General features: G+C 31.4%; 1 protein-coding gene across 2 annotated transcripts in view; it reads right to left on the bottom strand.

Annotated features, from left to right (window-relative positions):
- Positions 1-6238: 6238 nt before the first annotated feature.
- The window catches only part of LOC129921197 (retinal homeobox protein Rx), a 101556-nt gene continuing 91899 nt past the window's right edge, over positions 6239-15895 (bottom strand). For both annotated transcript variants that reach the window (XM_056002925.1, XM_056002926.1), the window contains exons 5-6: positions 7249-7414; positions 6239-7133 (exon numbers count right to left, since the gene is read on the bottom strand). In XM_056002925.1, coding sequence (XP_055858900.1) covers positions 6382-7133; positions 7249-7414 — 918 coding nt within the window. In that variant the 3' untranslated portion in view covers positions 6239-6381. The remainder of the gene's footprint in view (positions 7134-7248; positions 7415-15895) is intronic.

Below are 15895 nucleotides of genomic sequence, written 5' to 3'. Positions count from 1 at the left end.
GAAGAAAGGTCTTGGTAAGCCTTATTCATATATGAAATCCAACAGTTTCTCTGAGGTCTGGTTCATAAGTTATTTTTATTTGAATTATTTTGGACTTTGCAAAAAATCCTAGGTTAAACCCTTGCCTCAAAAAATTCCATTTTAAAAAAATTCCTCCAAATCCATCGAAAGGGACATCGGAAGAAAGGTCTTTGTAAGCCTTATTCATAGTTGAAATCCAAAAAATTCTCTGAGGTCTGGTTCATAAGTTATTTTTATTTGAATTATTTTGGACTTTGCAAAAAATCCTAGGTTAAACCCTTGCCGCAAAAAATTCCATTTAAAAAAATTTCCTCCAAATCCATCGAAAGGGACATCGGAAGAAAGGTCTTTGTAAGCCTTATTCATATATGAAACCCAACAGTTTCTCTGAGGTCTGGTTCATAAGTTATTTTTATTTGAATTATTTTGGACTTTGTAAGAAATCTTAGGTTAAACCCTTGCCTCAAAAAATTCCATTTTAAAAAATTTCCTTAAAATCCATCGAGTAAGCATCGGAAGAAAGGTCTTGGTAAGCCTTATTCATAGTTGAAACCCAAAAGTTTCTCTGAGGTCTGGTTCATAAGTTATTTTTATTTGAATTATTTTGGACTTTGCAAAAAATCCTAGGTTAAACCCTTGCCTCAAAAAATTCCATTTTAAAAAAATTCCTCCAAATCCATCGAAAGGGACATCGGAAGAAAGGTCTTTGTAAGCCTTATTCATAGTTGAAATCCAAAAAATTCTCTGAGGTCTGGTTCATAAGTTATTTTTATTTGAATTATTTTGGACTTTGCAAAAAATCCTAGGTTAAACCCTTGCCGCAAAAAATTCCATTTTTAAAAATTTCCTCCAAATCCATCGAGTGAGACATCGGAAGAAAGGTCTTGGTAAGCCTTATTCATAGTTGAAACCCAAAAGTTTCTCTGAGGTCTGGTTCATAAGTTATTTTTATTTGAATTATTTGGACTTTGCAAAAAATCCTAGGTTAAACCCACCCTTGCCGCCAAAAATTCAATTTTAAAAAATTTCCTCCAAATCCATCGAAAGGGACATCGGAAGAAAGGTCTTTGTAAGCCTTATTCATAGTTGAAATCCAAAAAATTCTCTGAGGTCTGGTTCATAAGTTATTTTTATTTGAATTATTTTGGACTTTGCAAAAAATCCTAGGTTAAACCCTTGCCTCAAAAAATTCCATTTTTAAAAATTTCCTCCAAATCCATCGAGTGAGACATCGGAAGAAAGGTCTTGGTAAGCCTTATTCATAGTTGAAACCCAAAAGTTTCTCTGAGGTCTGGTTCATAAGTTATTTTTATTTGAATTATTTTGGACTTTGCAAAAAATCCTAGGTTAAACCCTTGCCTCAAAAAATTCCATTTTAAAAAAATTCCTCCAAATCCATCGAAAGGGACATCGGAAGAAAGGTCTTTGTAAGCCTTATTCATAGTTGAAATCCAAAAAATTCTCTGAGGTCTGGTTCATAAGTTATTTTTATTTGAATTATTTTGGACTTTGCAAAAAATCCTAGGTTAAACCCTTGCCGCAAAAAATTCCATTTTTAAAAATTTCCTCCAAATCCATCGAGTGAGACATCGGAAGAAAGGTCTTGGTAAGCCTTATTCATAGTTGAAACCCAAAAGTTTCTCTGAGGTCTGGTTCATAAGTTATTTTTATTTGAATTATTTTGGACTTTGCAAAAAATCCTAGGTTAAACCCTTGCCGCAAAAAATTCCATTTTAAAAAATTTCATCCAAATCCATCGAAAGGGACATCGGAAAAAAGGTCTTGGTAAGCCTTATTCATAGTTGAAACCCAAAAGTTTCTCTGAGGTCTGGTTCATAAGTTATTTTTATTTGAATTATTTTGGACTTTGCAAAAAATCCTAGGTTAAACCCTTGCCGCAAAAAATTCCATTTTAAAAAATTTCCTCCAAATCCATCGAGTGAGACAGAAAGGTCTTGGTAAGCCGTATTCATAGTTGAAACCCAAAAGTTTCTCTGAGGTCTGGTTCATAAGTTATTTTTATTTGAATTATTTTGGACTTTGCAAAAAATCCTAGGTTAAACCCTTGCCGCAAAAAATTCCATTTTTAAAAATTTCCTCCAAATCCATCGAGTGAGACATCGGAAGAAAGGTCTTGGTAAGCCTTATTCATAGTTGAAACCCAAAAGTTTCTCTGAGGTCTGGTTCATAAGTTATTTTTATTTGAATTATTTGGACTTTGCAAAAAATCCTAGGTTAAACCCACCCTTGCCGCCAAAAATTCAATTTTAAAAAATTTCCTCCAAATCCATCGAAAGGGACATCGGAAGAAAGGTCTTTGTAAGCCTTTTTCATAGTTGAAACCCAAAAGTTTCTCTGAGGTCTGGTTCATAAGTTATTTTTATTTGAATTATTTTGGACTTTGCAAAAAATCCTAGGTTAAACCCTTGCCGCAAAAAATTCCATTTTAAAAAATTTCCTCCAAATCCATCGAGTGAGACATCGGAAGAAAGGTCTTTGTAAGCCTTTTTCATAGTTGAAACCCAAACGTTTCTCTGAGGTCTGGTTCATAAGTTATTTTTATTTGAATTATTTTGGACTTTGCAAAAAATCCTAGGTTAAACCCTTGCCGCAAAAAATTCCATTTTAAAAAATTATCTAAAAATCCATCGAGTGAGACATCGGAAGAAAGGTCTTGGTAAGCCTTATTCATAGTTTAAACTCAAAAGTTTCTCTGAGGTCTGGTTCATAAGTTATTTTTATTTGAATTATTTGGACTTTGCAAAAAATCCTAGGTTAAACCCTTGCCGCCAAAAATTCAATTTTAAAAAATTTCCTCCAAATCCATCGAAAGGGACATCGGAAGAAAGGTCTTTGTAAGCCTTTTTCATAGTTGAAACCCAAAAGTTTCTCTGAGGTCTGGTTCATAAGTTATTTTTATTTGAATTATTTTGGACTTTGCAAAAAATCCTAGGTTAAACCCTTGCCGCAAAAAATTCCATTTTAAAAAATTATCTAAAAATCCATCGAGTGAGACATCGGAAGAAAGGTCTTGGTAAGCCTTATTCATAGTTTAAACTCAAAAGTTTCTCTGAGGTCTGGTTCATAAGTTATTTTTATTTGAATTATTTGGACTTTGCAAAAAATCCTAGGTTAAACCCTTGCCGCAAAAAATTCCATTTTAAAAAATTTCCTCCAAATCCATCGAGTGAGACATCGGAAGAAAGGTCTTGGTAAGCCGTATTCATAGTTGAAACCCAAAAGTTTCTCTGAGGTCTGGTTCATAAGTTATTTTTATTTGAATTATTTTGGACTTTGCAAAAAATCCTAGGTTAAACCCTTGCCTCAAAAAATTCCATTTTAAAAAATTTCCTCCAAATCCATCGAAAGTGACATCGGAAGAAAGGTCTTGGTAAGCCTTATTCATATATGAAACCCAACAGTTTCTCTGAGGTCTGGTTCATAAGTTATTTTTATTTGAATTATTTTGGACTTTGCAAAAAATCCTAGGTTAAACCCTTGCCTCAAAAAATTCCATTTTAAAAAAATTCCTCCAAATCCATCGAAAGGGACATCGGAAGAAAGGTCTTTGTAAGCCTTATTCATAGTTGAAATCCAAAAAATTCTCTGAGGTCTGGTTCATAAGTTATTTTTATTTGAATTATTTTGGACTTTGCAAAAAATCCTAGGTTAAACCCTTGCCGCAAAAAATTCCATTTAAAAAAATTTCCTCCAAATCCATCGAAAGGGACATCGGAAGAAAGGTCTTTGTAAGCCTTATTCATATATGAAACCCAACAGTTTCTCTGAGGTCTGGTTCATAAGTTATTTTTATTTGAATTATTTTGGACTTTGTAAGAAATCTTAGGTTAAACCCTTGCCTCAAAAAATTCCATTTTAAAAAATTTCCTTAAAATCCATCGAGTGAGCATCGGAAGAAAGGTCTTGGTAAGCCTTATTCATAGTTGAAACCCAAAAGTTTCTCTGAGGTCTGGTTCATAAGTTATTTTTATTTGAATTATTTTGGACTTTGCAAAAAATCCTAGGTTAAACCCTTGCCTCAAAAAATTCCATTTTAAAAAAATTCCTCCAAATCCATCGAAAGGGACATCGGAAGAAAGGTCTTTGTAAGCCTTATTCATAGTTGAAATCCAAAAAATTCTCTGAGGTCTGGTTCATAAGTTATTTTTATTTGAATTATTTTGGACTTTGCAAAAAATCCTAGGTTAAACCCTTGCCGCAAAAAATTCCATTTAAAAAAATTTCCTCCAAATCCATCGAAAGGGACATCGGAAGAAAGGTCTTTGTAAGCCTTATTCATATATGAAACCCAAAAGTTTCTCTGAGGTCTGGTTCATAAGTTATTTTTATTTGAATTATTTTGGACTTTGTAAGAAATCTTAGGTTAAACCCTTGCCTCAAAAAATTCCATTTTAAAAAATTTCCTTAAAATCCATCGAGTGAGCATCGGAAGAAATTTCTTGGTAAGCCTTATTCATAGTTGAAACCCAAAAGTTTCTTTGAGGTCTGGTTCATAAGTTATTTTTATTTGAATTGTTTTGGACTTTGCAAAAAATCCTAGGTTAAACCCTTGCCGCAAAAAATTCCATTTAAAAAAATTTCCTCCAAATCCATCGAAAGGGACATCGGAAGAAAGGTCTGGTTCATAAGTTATTTTTATTTGAATTGTTTTGGACTTTGCAAAAAATCCTAGGTTAAACCCTTGCCGCAAAAAATTCCATTTTAAAAAATTTCCTCCAAATCCATCGAGTGAGACATCGGAAGAAAGGTCTTGGTAAGCCTTATTCATATATGAAATCCAACAGTTTCTCTGAGGTCTGGTTCATTAGTTATTTTTATTTGAATTATTTTGGACTTTGTAAGAAATCTTAGGTTAAACCCTTGCCTCAAAAAATTCCATTTTAAAAAATTTCCTTAAAATCCATCGAGTGAGCATCGGAAGAAAGGTCTTGGTAAGCCTTATTCATAGTTGAAACCCAAAAGTTTCTTTGAGGTCTGATTCATAAGTTATTTTTATTTGAATTATTTTGGACTTTGTAAAAAATCTTAAATTAAACCCTTGCCGCAAAAAATTCCATTTTAAAAAATTTCCTACAAATCCATCGAAAGGGACATCGGAAGAAAGGTCTTGGTAAGCCTTATTCATAGTTGAAACCCAAAAGTTTCTCTGAGGTCTTCTCCATAAGTTGTTTTGCAAAAAATCCAAATTTAACCCCATGCAGCAAAAAATTCCATTTAAAAAAATTTCCTCCAAATCCATCGAAAGGGACATCGGAAGAAAGGTCTGGTTCATAAGTTATTTTTATTTGAATTGTTTTGGACTTTGCAAAAAATCCTAGGTTAAACCCTTGCCGCAAAAAATTCCATTTTAAAAAATTTCCTCCAAATCCATCGAGTGAGACATCGGAAGAAAGGTCTTGGTAAGCCTTATTCATATATGAAATCCAACAGTTTCTCTGAGGTCTGGTTCATTAGTTATTTTTATTTGAATTATTTTGGACTTTGTAAGAAATCTTAGGTTAAACCCTTGCCTCAAAAAATTCCATTTTAAAAAATTTCCTTAAAATCCATCGAGTGAGCATCGAAAGAAAGGTCTTTGTAAGCCTTATTCATATACGAAACCCAACAGTTTCTCTGAGGTCTGGTTCATAAGTTATTTTTATTTGAATTATTTTGGACTTTGCAAAAAATCTTAGGTTTACCTAGATTAGGTGTTGCCTGATTTTTTAAACTATAAAATAAATATGTTCTGTGAAGACATTGAAAAGTACTTTCTTTCCAAAAAATTAAAAAGATATCTTTCAAAAAAAAACTTTGAAACACCTTTTTGTTTATATATTTTTATATATTTCAATGCATTTTTGCCAAATTTACAATTGTTTTATTTTATTTTTTATTATTTATTTTATTTAAATAGTATACATTATCTTAATCGTAAAGATTCATCTTAAATTTAAGAAAAAATTTAAACATAAAACAAACAAAATAATAATAAAAATCATCTAAAACTAAAATTTAACTAAATTATAAAAGAAATTTTAAATTAAAAAAAGAAACACGTGTGAACTGGGTGGTGATTTTACTACTAAAAAATTCATATTTCTATAAGAATCACATTGAAAACGCTTTCATCAAACTTTTACTGTACAAGGAAATTTGCTTATTAACTAACAATATATTAATTTATTTGTGTTTTATTTGTTTTTGTAAAAATATTTTTAAGTGATATATTATTTTTGCTCACACTCATACTCAAATAAAAAATAAAAAATAAAATACGTATACATTTTTTATTGTTTTTAAAAAGGAGAGAGTGCATTTGCTTATATAAATACAAATTAAACGTATATCCTAAAACTATTACACTATTGCGAGTCCTTTGTTTATGCTCTCCAAGTGTTCCTTGGCTTTGATTCGGAGCGTAGCTATTGAGTTCGAACGAATGTCTACCGAATTGCCACCACTGGCATCGGCATCGTCTCCGCAAGGATCTATTTTCAACATCTTGCCCGTTGCACTTCCTGGACTACTCATCGAAAGCGAGGATGTGGAGAGATTTTGTGGTGAAGGCGTCATAGTAATATTGCTGTGTGATGATGGAGACTGGGCTAAAGGTGGCAAGGAGCCACTCGAACCCGGTTGGAGCATTATCTGTGAATGCGGCGAACCACTTGCGGCTGCCGAGGCAAGTAAATGGGGAGAACTCCTCGATGACATTGAGAGATTTTGCGGTGGACCATTGTTATTGTTGTTAGAAGAAGATGATGTTCCACCATTGACCATGGATGCCATTTGCGGTGGCGACGACGGCATTCGCAGACTGGACGAACTCATTTGCGGTGGCATTGTGACCAAAGTTTGTGGCGAAATACGTAATCCTTGTGGTGGTTGTTGTTGTGATGAAAGGCCGCTAGAATTTGATCCCATTGGAATTCCTGATGGCGGCGGCGGTGGAGGTGGCTGAATCGGGCCACCCGGATGTGGATGGTGATGATGGTGATGGTGGTGATGGGACATGGCTGCCAAGCTACCCATGGTCAGGTTGGAGGGGGCCAAACTAAGGGGCGGAGTTAAATAGCTTGGATAGACAGTCTGCGGGTGTGAAAGAAAACCTGGACGGATGAGAATAGAGAAATGCTAATTTTAGTCATAAACGTTTGCCAAATTTCAGTGGAAAATTTGAAAATAAATTGTTTGAATGGAAATGCGGGAATTGTGATTAATTACCTGGCAGCGCTGAGAGGAGCGGAGGTGATAGCCAGGGATCGACTGGCATACCGGAACTGTTGCACGATAGACGATGGGGTAGTTGGGAGAAATGTGTAAGGCCAAGACGGAGACTTTCGGACTTCTCTTGGCGGCGCCATTTTGCTCGACGATTTTGAAACCATACCTTGAAAGATACAAAAAATATATATTTTTAGTAAAATTGAAGAGCACATTTGAAAATGTTAATACAAAGCTTATAGCCCAGGGAAATTAGTAATTTAAATCGCATTTTTCGCGGGACAAAATTTTTTTCATGGAATGTGTTCGGGTGGTTGTCCTTATCATAAAAGTCAATTTGTTGGGAAAATTGGAGGTTGGGAACAGCCGCCATCTTGGAAAAGAGATTGGTAGCGTTTTTATTGAATAGCTCCATTGTTATTCATTTTAACAGAAAATGACAAAGGTAGGACTTATTAACAATAAAATTATCTAAACAATGATATACAAAACAATTCCGTGAGTTGATTAAATAAAATTTTATAGTTGGTCAAAGTGCGGGTTTGTTTCGCAAGGTTGGGACAAAATGACATTTTTTCATATATCTGACGAACTTTTGATTTGTTTGGATAATTCTTCAAGAATGAATTATAGTACTTATAATTACCTATAAAATGAGCCCACAATCGTTATTGTAACCATCGTATTGTAGAAGTAATCTAACTCCGAAACTCTCCATGTACTAGTCAAAAGTGAGAAAAAAGCTAGTTTTTTGCTAGTAGGCCGAGAAAATTTTGGGAGTAGAGGTATAACCAAAATACAAGTACGCAGTTTTGTTGCCATACTCGTGTTAATGTCGATTTCAAAGGTCAGACAACTCTAATTTTGGGCTTTATACGGTTTTTGGGGGGTTAAATAACGTAAGGTTTCTAGTTAACGTGAATGGGCTAAATTTATACTATTTGAAATTATAAATATACAAGCTGATTCCCTATTATTTTTCCTAAATCTAGACACCCCAATCTTGAGGATGTGACCAATAGAACTCAAGATATAAGCCGTTTATACGATTATGTTTTAGAGGCTTTTTTGTTTCGATCTTTGTTTGTTTATTTGAATTGAAAAGCCTGATATGGTTAGTTAAAAAACCTTACATCGTGAGTTCTATTAACCCCATAGCCGAGATTAAGGTGTCCAGATTTAGGAAAAATAATAGAGCATCAGCTTGTATATTTATAATTTCAAATAGTATAAATTTAGCCCATTCACGTTAACTGGAAAACTTACGTTATTTAACCCCCCAAAAACCGTATAAAGCCCAAAATTAGAGTTGTCAGACCTTTGAAATCGACATTAACACGAGTATGGCAGCAAAACTGCGTACTTATATTTTGGTTATACCTCTACTCCTAAAATTTTCTCGGCCTACTAGCAAAAAACTAGCTTTTTTCTCACTTTTGACTAGTACATGGAGAGTTTCGGAGTTAGATTACTTCTACAATACGATGGTTACAATAACGATTGTGGGCTCATTTTATAGGTAATTATAAGTAATATAATTCATTCTTGAAGAATTATCCAAACAAATCAAAAGTTCGTCAGATATATGAAAAAATGTCATTTTGTCCCAACCTTGCGAAACAAACCCGCACTTTGACCAACTATAAAATTTTATTTAATCAACTCACGGAATTGTTTTGTATATCATTGTTTAGATAATTTTATTGTTAATAAGTCCTACCTTTGTCATTTTCTGTTAAAATGAATAACAATGGAGCTATTCAATAAAAACGCTACCAATCTCTTTTCCAAGATGGCGGCTGTTCCCAACCTCCAATTTTCCCAACAAATTGACTTTTATGATAAGGACAACCACCCGAACACATTCCATGAAAAAAATTTTGTCCCGCGAAAAATGCGATTTCATGCCCATATTTTGACTAATTGCCCTGAGCTATTACAGACATCTTAAAATTCTATAATAGATACATTTTATTTGTGTATTCAAAAAACAGATTAAAAAAAAGTTATAGATTCATATTTTTAAATCTCAGAATTCTGAAAACCCCAAAATCTCATATCAAAATTTCGGTTCTTAACATTTAAATAACAGAAAGGTATCAAAAGTCGCATAAGGAAGAAAGACAGGAAATTTAAAAGGGTAAGATTTTATGGGATAGAAACAAAGAATAGCTCAAAGTTTCAAAATCCAATACCCAGAAATTCAAAGTTCCAAAATATTAAATCCAGACATCAAAAACCTTAAACTAAAATTAAAACTACGATAAACCCAAAAACCCCGACTTTTAGAATCCAAAAAAGTTCAAAAATTGATTAAAAAAAACAAATTAGGCTAAAAATCTGAAAAAACGTGATCCTGAAATTTTAATATCAAAAGACAAGAAATTCAATATTTTTAGCATTTATCCATCCCAAAATCAAAAATACATAACACTGGCTTACAAGGGTTTTGTTGCCGAAACAAAAATATACTTTTCTGAAGGTTTTCGGTGTGCTGAACTCGAATCCGAAGTCAAAAACAACAAACAGCTCCCGTTTTTGAGATATTACCGTTAGAAAATGCAAAAACAACGTTTTTTTGAGTTCTTCGGATATTATTCTTTTGTATAAGGAAAATTGTTTGAGCATATATAGAAACGGTTTCTATAAGAACTGTTTTCCATCTTTCGATACCTGTTTAAATCTTTTCAATATCTTTTGTATTGCCCGAGATATCTTAAACTGAAGTCAGTGGGTTTGGCTTCATACATCATAAAGAATATAATGACGTTATAAAATTTATAAAAATACCAAACAACTGAGGATATCTCAGGCAGTAAAAAAGATATCGGAAAGATTTAAACAGATTTAAAAAGGTGGTAAATAGTTCTTATTAAAACCGTTACTAAATATGCTCAAACTATTTTCCATATATAAAAAAATAAGGTCCAAAGTGCTGCATTTTCTAACGGTAATATTTCAAAAACGGGAGCTGATTAATTTTTTTTTGACTTCACAGCACATCAAAAACCTTCAGAAAAGTATATTTTTGTTTCGGCAACAAAAAAAAAGTTCAATTTTGTTAACCAGTGTAATATATTGCAGAAAGCATGAAATCTCCTAAATCCGAAGTTTGGGATCTTAACATGAATAGATATTTTGCAAAAAAAAAACCATACGAACAACAAGAATCAATTTTCTAACCTAACTCCCCAGAACAATATAACTCAAATATTTGAGAGTTTAGTTACAGAGAATATGGTATAATATGATGGGATATGGCTCAGAATTTCGGAGACCAATTTCTGAAAACCAAAAATTAATTAAATTAACACGAAACCCTAAGTCTCAAAATAGCTTAGTTTTTCAAAACTTACCAAAACTTTCAACCCGTAAAAACACAATATTTCTAGTATCCAATAAACCAAAAATTATACATAGCTACATTTGCAGTGTCAATTCTTCGAAAATCGAAAATACCCAAGAACAAATGCTTTTAAAAATCATCAATTTACGACTATACCGCGAAAGTCTATGTTTCAAATTCAAAAATTTGAATCCCCAAACTCTGAGTTCAGAAAACCTAAACCCTCAAGAAGTACCTAAAGCTTTGTTGTATCTCAATTATTTGCAAGTAAATATTTAAACTTTAATTTATAGCAAAAGATTTTTAAGGTATCAGTCCATTAGGCTCAAATTTTTTAAGAATTCCTAGATTTTGTTATTTTTGTGTTGAATTATTTCGATTTTTTTGTTTATGGGGAGAATTCTAAATTCTTCCGATTCAAGGCTTTTGGATTTTCCTTCGATTTTAGGTTTTAACTGATTTCGGTATTTCGGGTTCTCTGAATTTTTCACTGTTGGTAAATTGGGTTTTTGACTTTCTCTTACTCTTGCAAAAAAAAAAAAATAAGCTCTAGCTTCTTACACTCTACATCGAATAATCAAATCGTCCTTGCTCGAAAATCATAAAATAAAAGAGTTACTGATTGAGAACATTGAATTAGAAAATACCCAATTTTTATATTTATCCTGGATTTTTTATTTTTAACTTCAAAGGATTTCAAGTAATTCAATTCAAGTTCTATACTGACACAAGCCAAACCCTTGATTCAAACTTTCTTAACTTTCTTTACTATCCGTTTATCCAACAAACTAAATACCCAACTCTATTCCTTGAATTATTATAAACTTTATCTTCCTCTCTTGTCCCACTATATTCTATCATTCAATTCGAATAGAATTCGACATTCAAATTAACTTAATTTACAAAGAAATATACCAATTTGAACTTCCGTCCTATGTCAGTAAAGTAGAGGCATCATTATGTAGGAAGGAGGTATATGTTTATGATTTTTGGCAGATATAAAAAATTTACCTTAAAAAGTCCAAATAAACAAAAAAAAAAAAATAAATAAAAGACTTGCCGCCCATACATATTAGAAAAAAAGAAAAAAAAAATCCTTCCCCCTGTACCTTGTCCAATTTGCTTCTTTTGCACAAAAGTATAGAAAAAAAAAAAATCATCCAACGAAAAATTTTCCTTGGAAGACTTTTGTGTCAAAAGTCAATTTTCCAATTTGCAAACTGTCAAAAACATTTGAAAAGCAATTTGTGTCCCTGGGTAAAAGTTTTCCAATAAAAACCCCCCCAAAATAAAAAAAAAAAAACGAAAGAGATGGCGACACTTAATCACATTCAACCTGCGGGGTTGGCGCTGAAATAGAGAAAAAGAAAGTATATGTGTGTTGGTGATAGAATGAATGTGAATGTGTATGTGTGTGTGGGGGTAATTTGATGGGGGATTCCCATTTAAGTTGGTCCTACTGATGATGGCATACTCGTCCCCTACGACAAACCCCAATCTAAACCTAAATGGAAATTACAAAATTGATTTCAATGATTCAATTAAAAGGAAGCGCAAATACTCTACACCCACACAAATACACATACACACACATACATATTTAAAAAAAAAAAAAAAAAAAATGGAGGGATTCGATTTAAAAACATCGTGGTTCGTCGTCGGTATAAAAAGGTTTCAGTAGACAAACAAGAAGAAGATAAAAAACAAAAATTTATTAATTAAACTTGAAACACTGTTTGTTATGGGGTTGACGAGGTTGTGCTGGTGTTTGATGTTTGTGTGAATAAGATGATTTGGTTGTGTGTGTGTGTGTGTGTTTGTTGAGTGGTGTGTGGGCGGATAAGATAAGTCAATCGGGATGCTATTTGTATGAAGTGTTAGTAAAGTGGATAGACTGATGGTAAAAGAAAAACCGAAGATAATTAAATGCGAAAAGAGATCAAGAGATGAAACTCAATTAGCAGAAGCTTTAATTAGAATGTCGAATAGCGGGAATGGGGGAGGTAGAGAGTTTGATGATGGTGGCAAAAATGTGTTTATTTTATACTTTTTTTTTATTTTTTTGTCAGTAGGTACTGTGGGTGTTACAAGGAAAGAAACAGAGAAATTAACTTTGTAAAAATGTGAATGTAAACTTCTACAGGGTTTTAAATATTATGACGTTATGCTTTTGATTGATTTGAATTTATTCAAATTTTTAAAATGTAACAAACCCAATTTTTAAAAAGAAGTGTTGAAACTTAATTTCACGACTTCTTTTGAGAAATTGCTCAAAAAGATTAAAAATAGTAGATTTTGAAAGTCCATATTTTATCCAATTTAAGCCGTATTCAATTTTTGTGACCATTATGTTGAAAGATAAAGTATTTTTTTTTTCTCCGTTATCTATTAATTTCTCAAAGGATAAATATAGACTATTAAGTAAAAACATCAAGAAAATTGTCTTGTTATTTTTGCCAGAAAGTGCACTACACACAAAAAAAAAATAAAACTATGAGGATTCGAAAGATTTTTTTTTTAATTTCAGTAAGAAATTTTTTTTAACAAAAATTTCCTTTAAAAATCGATTATTTTAAAATGTTTTTATACATTGCACTTAAACATCTTGAGTGAACCAAAAAAGTTATTTCAGTGTTTGTTTCAGCTTTCAGGTGCTGGTTTTTCTATTCAGATTGATTGTTTATTACTGAAGATATATCCCGAATACCTACTAAGTATGCTGCAAAAAAAAAACTTTGAAAAATCATATCTCGAAAACTTATCTATAAACATTTTTTTAGATACGATTTTCGAGTTTCCTGAGCTTGAATCTATATGAAAAGTATAACGGCACTTAGTGTCTAAAAATTTTTTATTTTTTTGTAAATTAGTATTATTTTTCAAACAAAAAAAAAATTTTTCCAAACAATCCAAAACTTCTTCATAAAATTATTCGTCGAAAGTAAGTAAATGTATCTAATATATTTTTATCAAAAAGAAAGTTCTTTAATAAGTATCCTATCTAAAAATTTCAAACACAATTTCTTTTATTTGTATAACTCTTAGGATTAGATACCAAGAAACATTCAAATAAAATTAACTTTTTAGAGTGTTATTAAAAAAAAAAACTCCATGTAATAGACAGGGTGGTCAATGCAGAAATGCTTTACTCGTGGAGCTAAAGACAATTTCAAATTAAAGTATAATTTAAGTATCAATATATTTTCATTTCATTTTCAAATTAATCTTGACAATGTCATCGATTAGAAACAAAAGAGCTGATCAGCAAACTTGATTAATTTCTAAAATTGAACAATGAACGTTTATCAGTATATTACGTGTGTTTAATGTGTTCAATCTATTAGACTAGAATTTATTCAACTTTAAAAAAATGTTTGATATCTAAAATAAAGCAAGAATTTTGGTAAAGAAGGTCAACGGTGTTTCTGGACTAGGGTTGCCAGACGACGACGGACGTCCCGATTTCGTCGGGACAGTCCCGACATTTTGACCCTGTTCCGATTTACAAATTGTCCCGGTTCTGTTTCGACATTCCGACATTTTTATCAGTCTTTGTTTGAAACCTTTAAGGAGAAGAAATGAGATTCCTTAATGAATCACTGATTTAATGAATCACTCTTGTAAGTAACAGGATTTAGATAGTCTTGTATTCAATGTCAATAGTTTTTATTATACCTACCTATTGATATTGATTCAAACTTCTAAAACAAAATTGCAACTGTTTTGAGCGATCGGGAGCTAATGATAAAATTCAATGTAAAGTAAACTCCCGAAACCTCAATGCAAGATATTACCTTTAAAATGGATGAAAATGATTTTTTTTTTCAATTTGAACTCAAATAAAAGAATTTAATAGTTACTTAAGCAAGTAAGATGTAAAACATTCACAATTAAAATGTATTCTTATTTTTTTTTTTTTTGCTTTAAAAAACATTTTGAAATAAAAAATCAATATAACTTTTGTAAGATTTCAGAAAATTTAAATGTGTAAATGCCAAAAGCTAAGTTTTTTCTAAAATTTCACTTTTTCAGATTAAAAAAAAAACACTTTTTAAACAATTTTTTTTTTCATGGCAGGCTTAAAGTAGAAAAAAATATAATTCAAAAAATTAAAAATAAATTATTTTAGATATAAGAGAAGTCACAAAAATTATATACATGAAAAAAACTTTTTGGTCGAATTCATTCACTCTCCAAAATTAGAAAACTTTTGAAAACATACATTGAATTAGTACATTTACTAAAAGAACCATCAATAGTTTTTATTTAGTTTTTATAACCAACTCATACTTTTGCAAAAAGTCCCTAAAATGTATGAGTCGTATGTATGGAAAAGTTTGTATGTAATTCTTTTTATTATTTTTTTGCTGTCCCGATCTGTTCCGACTTTTTTTTATCTGGCAGCCCTATTCTAGACCTGAACAATAAAACAAATTCTAGATTACTAATTTTTTTTTAACATACCAACTCTTTTATTTTCTTAATTTTTAAAGTCAAATGTGATAAAAAACACATACATTTTTTAATAGTTACATTTTGGTTTTAATATTTTTTACGGTCTCAAAAAAGAGGACGAAACAAGTTTGCAAACATTCAGTGGCAATACACAAAACACAATTTTTAATTTAATTATATTTAAATTCTTATGTCATTCTCTCTACAAAAGTAAATAAAATTCTCTAGACACAAATTGTTTAGTAAAAACGTCGTTAAAATGTCGATATAAGTTGTTTTTTTTTTTTTACAAATCAGAAGTTGGTAGAAAAAGCAATACTATACCTTTTAAACTTTACTTCAATTAAATAAAAAATGTAAATCATTCCTGTATTTATTTTAATTTCATTGCATTACTGCCCTTTATCATTCATCTCAACAAGCCGATAAATAAATTACCTTCTGGTTTTCTGCATTGAATGCGTGCAAAACAAACATGTTTTGCTTGTGTGTTGTTTTTATTTTCTTTATCACGATAAAGTTAATGAGGTTGCCATATTTAATTAATTCTCCAACAACAAACATCACAGAAATTTATTATGCTCTATGCCAGCTTAATTTGTCTCAATTAAATAATGAACAACACAAAAAGCCACAACCAGACACCAGTCAGCCACATAAAATGTTAAACCCAAATGCGATTAGTTTTTCCACAAAACCACCTCATTTTATAGAATTTACCCACTACCCACAACCTGCACCTCCACTATCATTCCATTTCAACAAAAATTCACTTCATCATATTTATCTAGAATGTTGTTCACACACAAATGCATATATAGCTTGTGTAATGTGCTATAATAATCA

This window comes from Episyrphus balteatus, chromosome 1 (genome assembly GCF_945859705.1).
Source record: "Episyrphus balteatus chromosome 1, idEpiBalt1.1, whole genome shotgun sequence".
Classification (NCBI taxonomy): Eukaryota; Metazoa; Arthropoda; class Insecta; order Diptera; family Syrphidae; genus Episyrphus; species Episyrphus balteatus.
The sequence above is the reverse complement of the archived record's forward strand: the minus strand, read 5'-3'. Positions and strand labels throughout refer to the sequence as shown.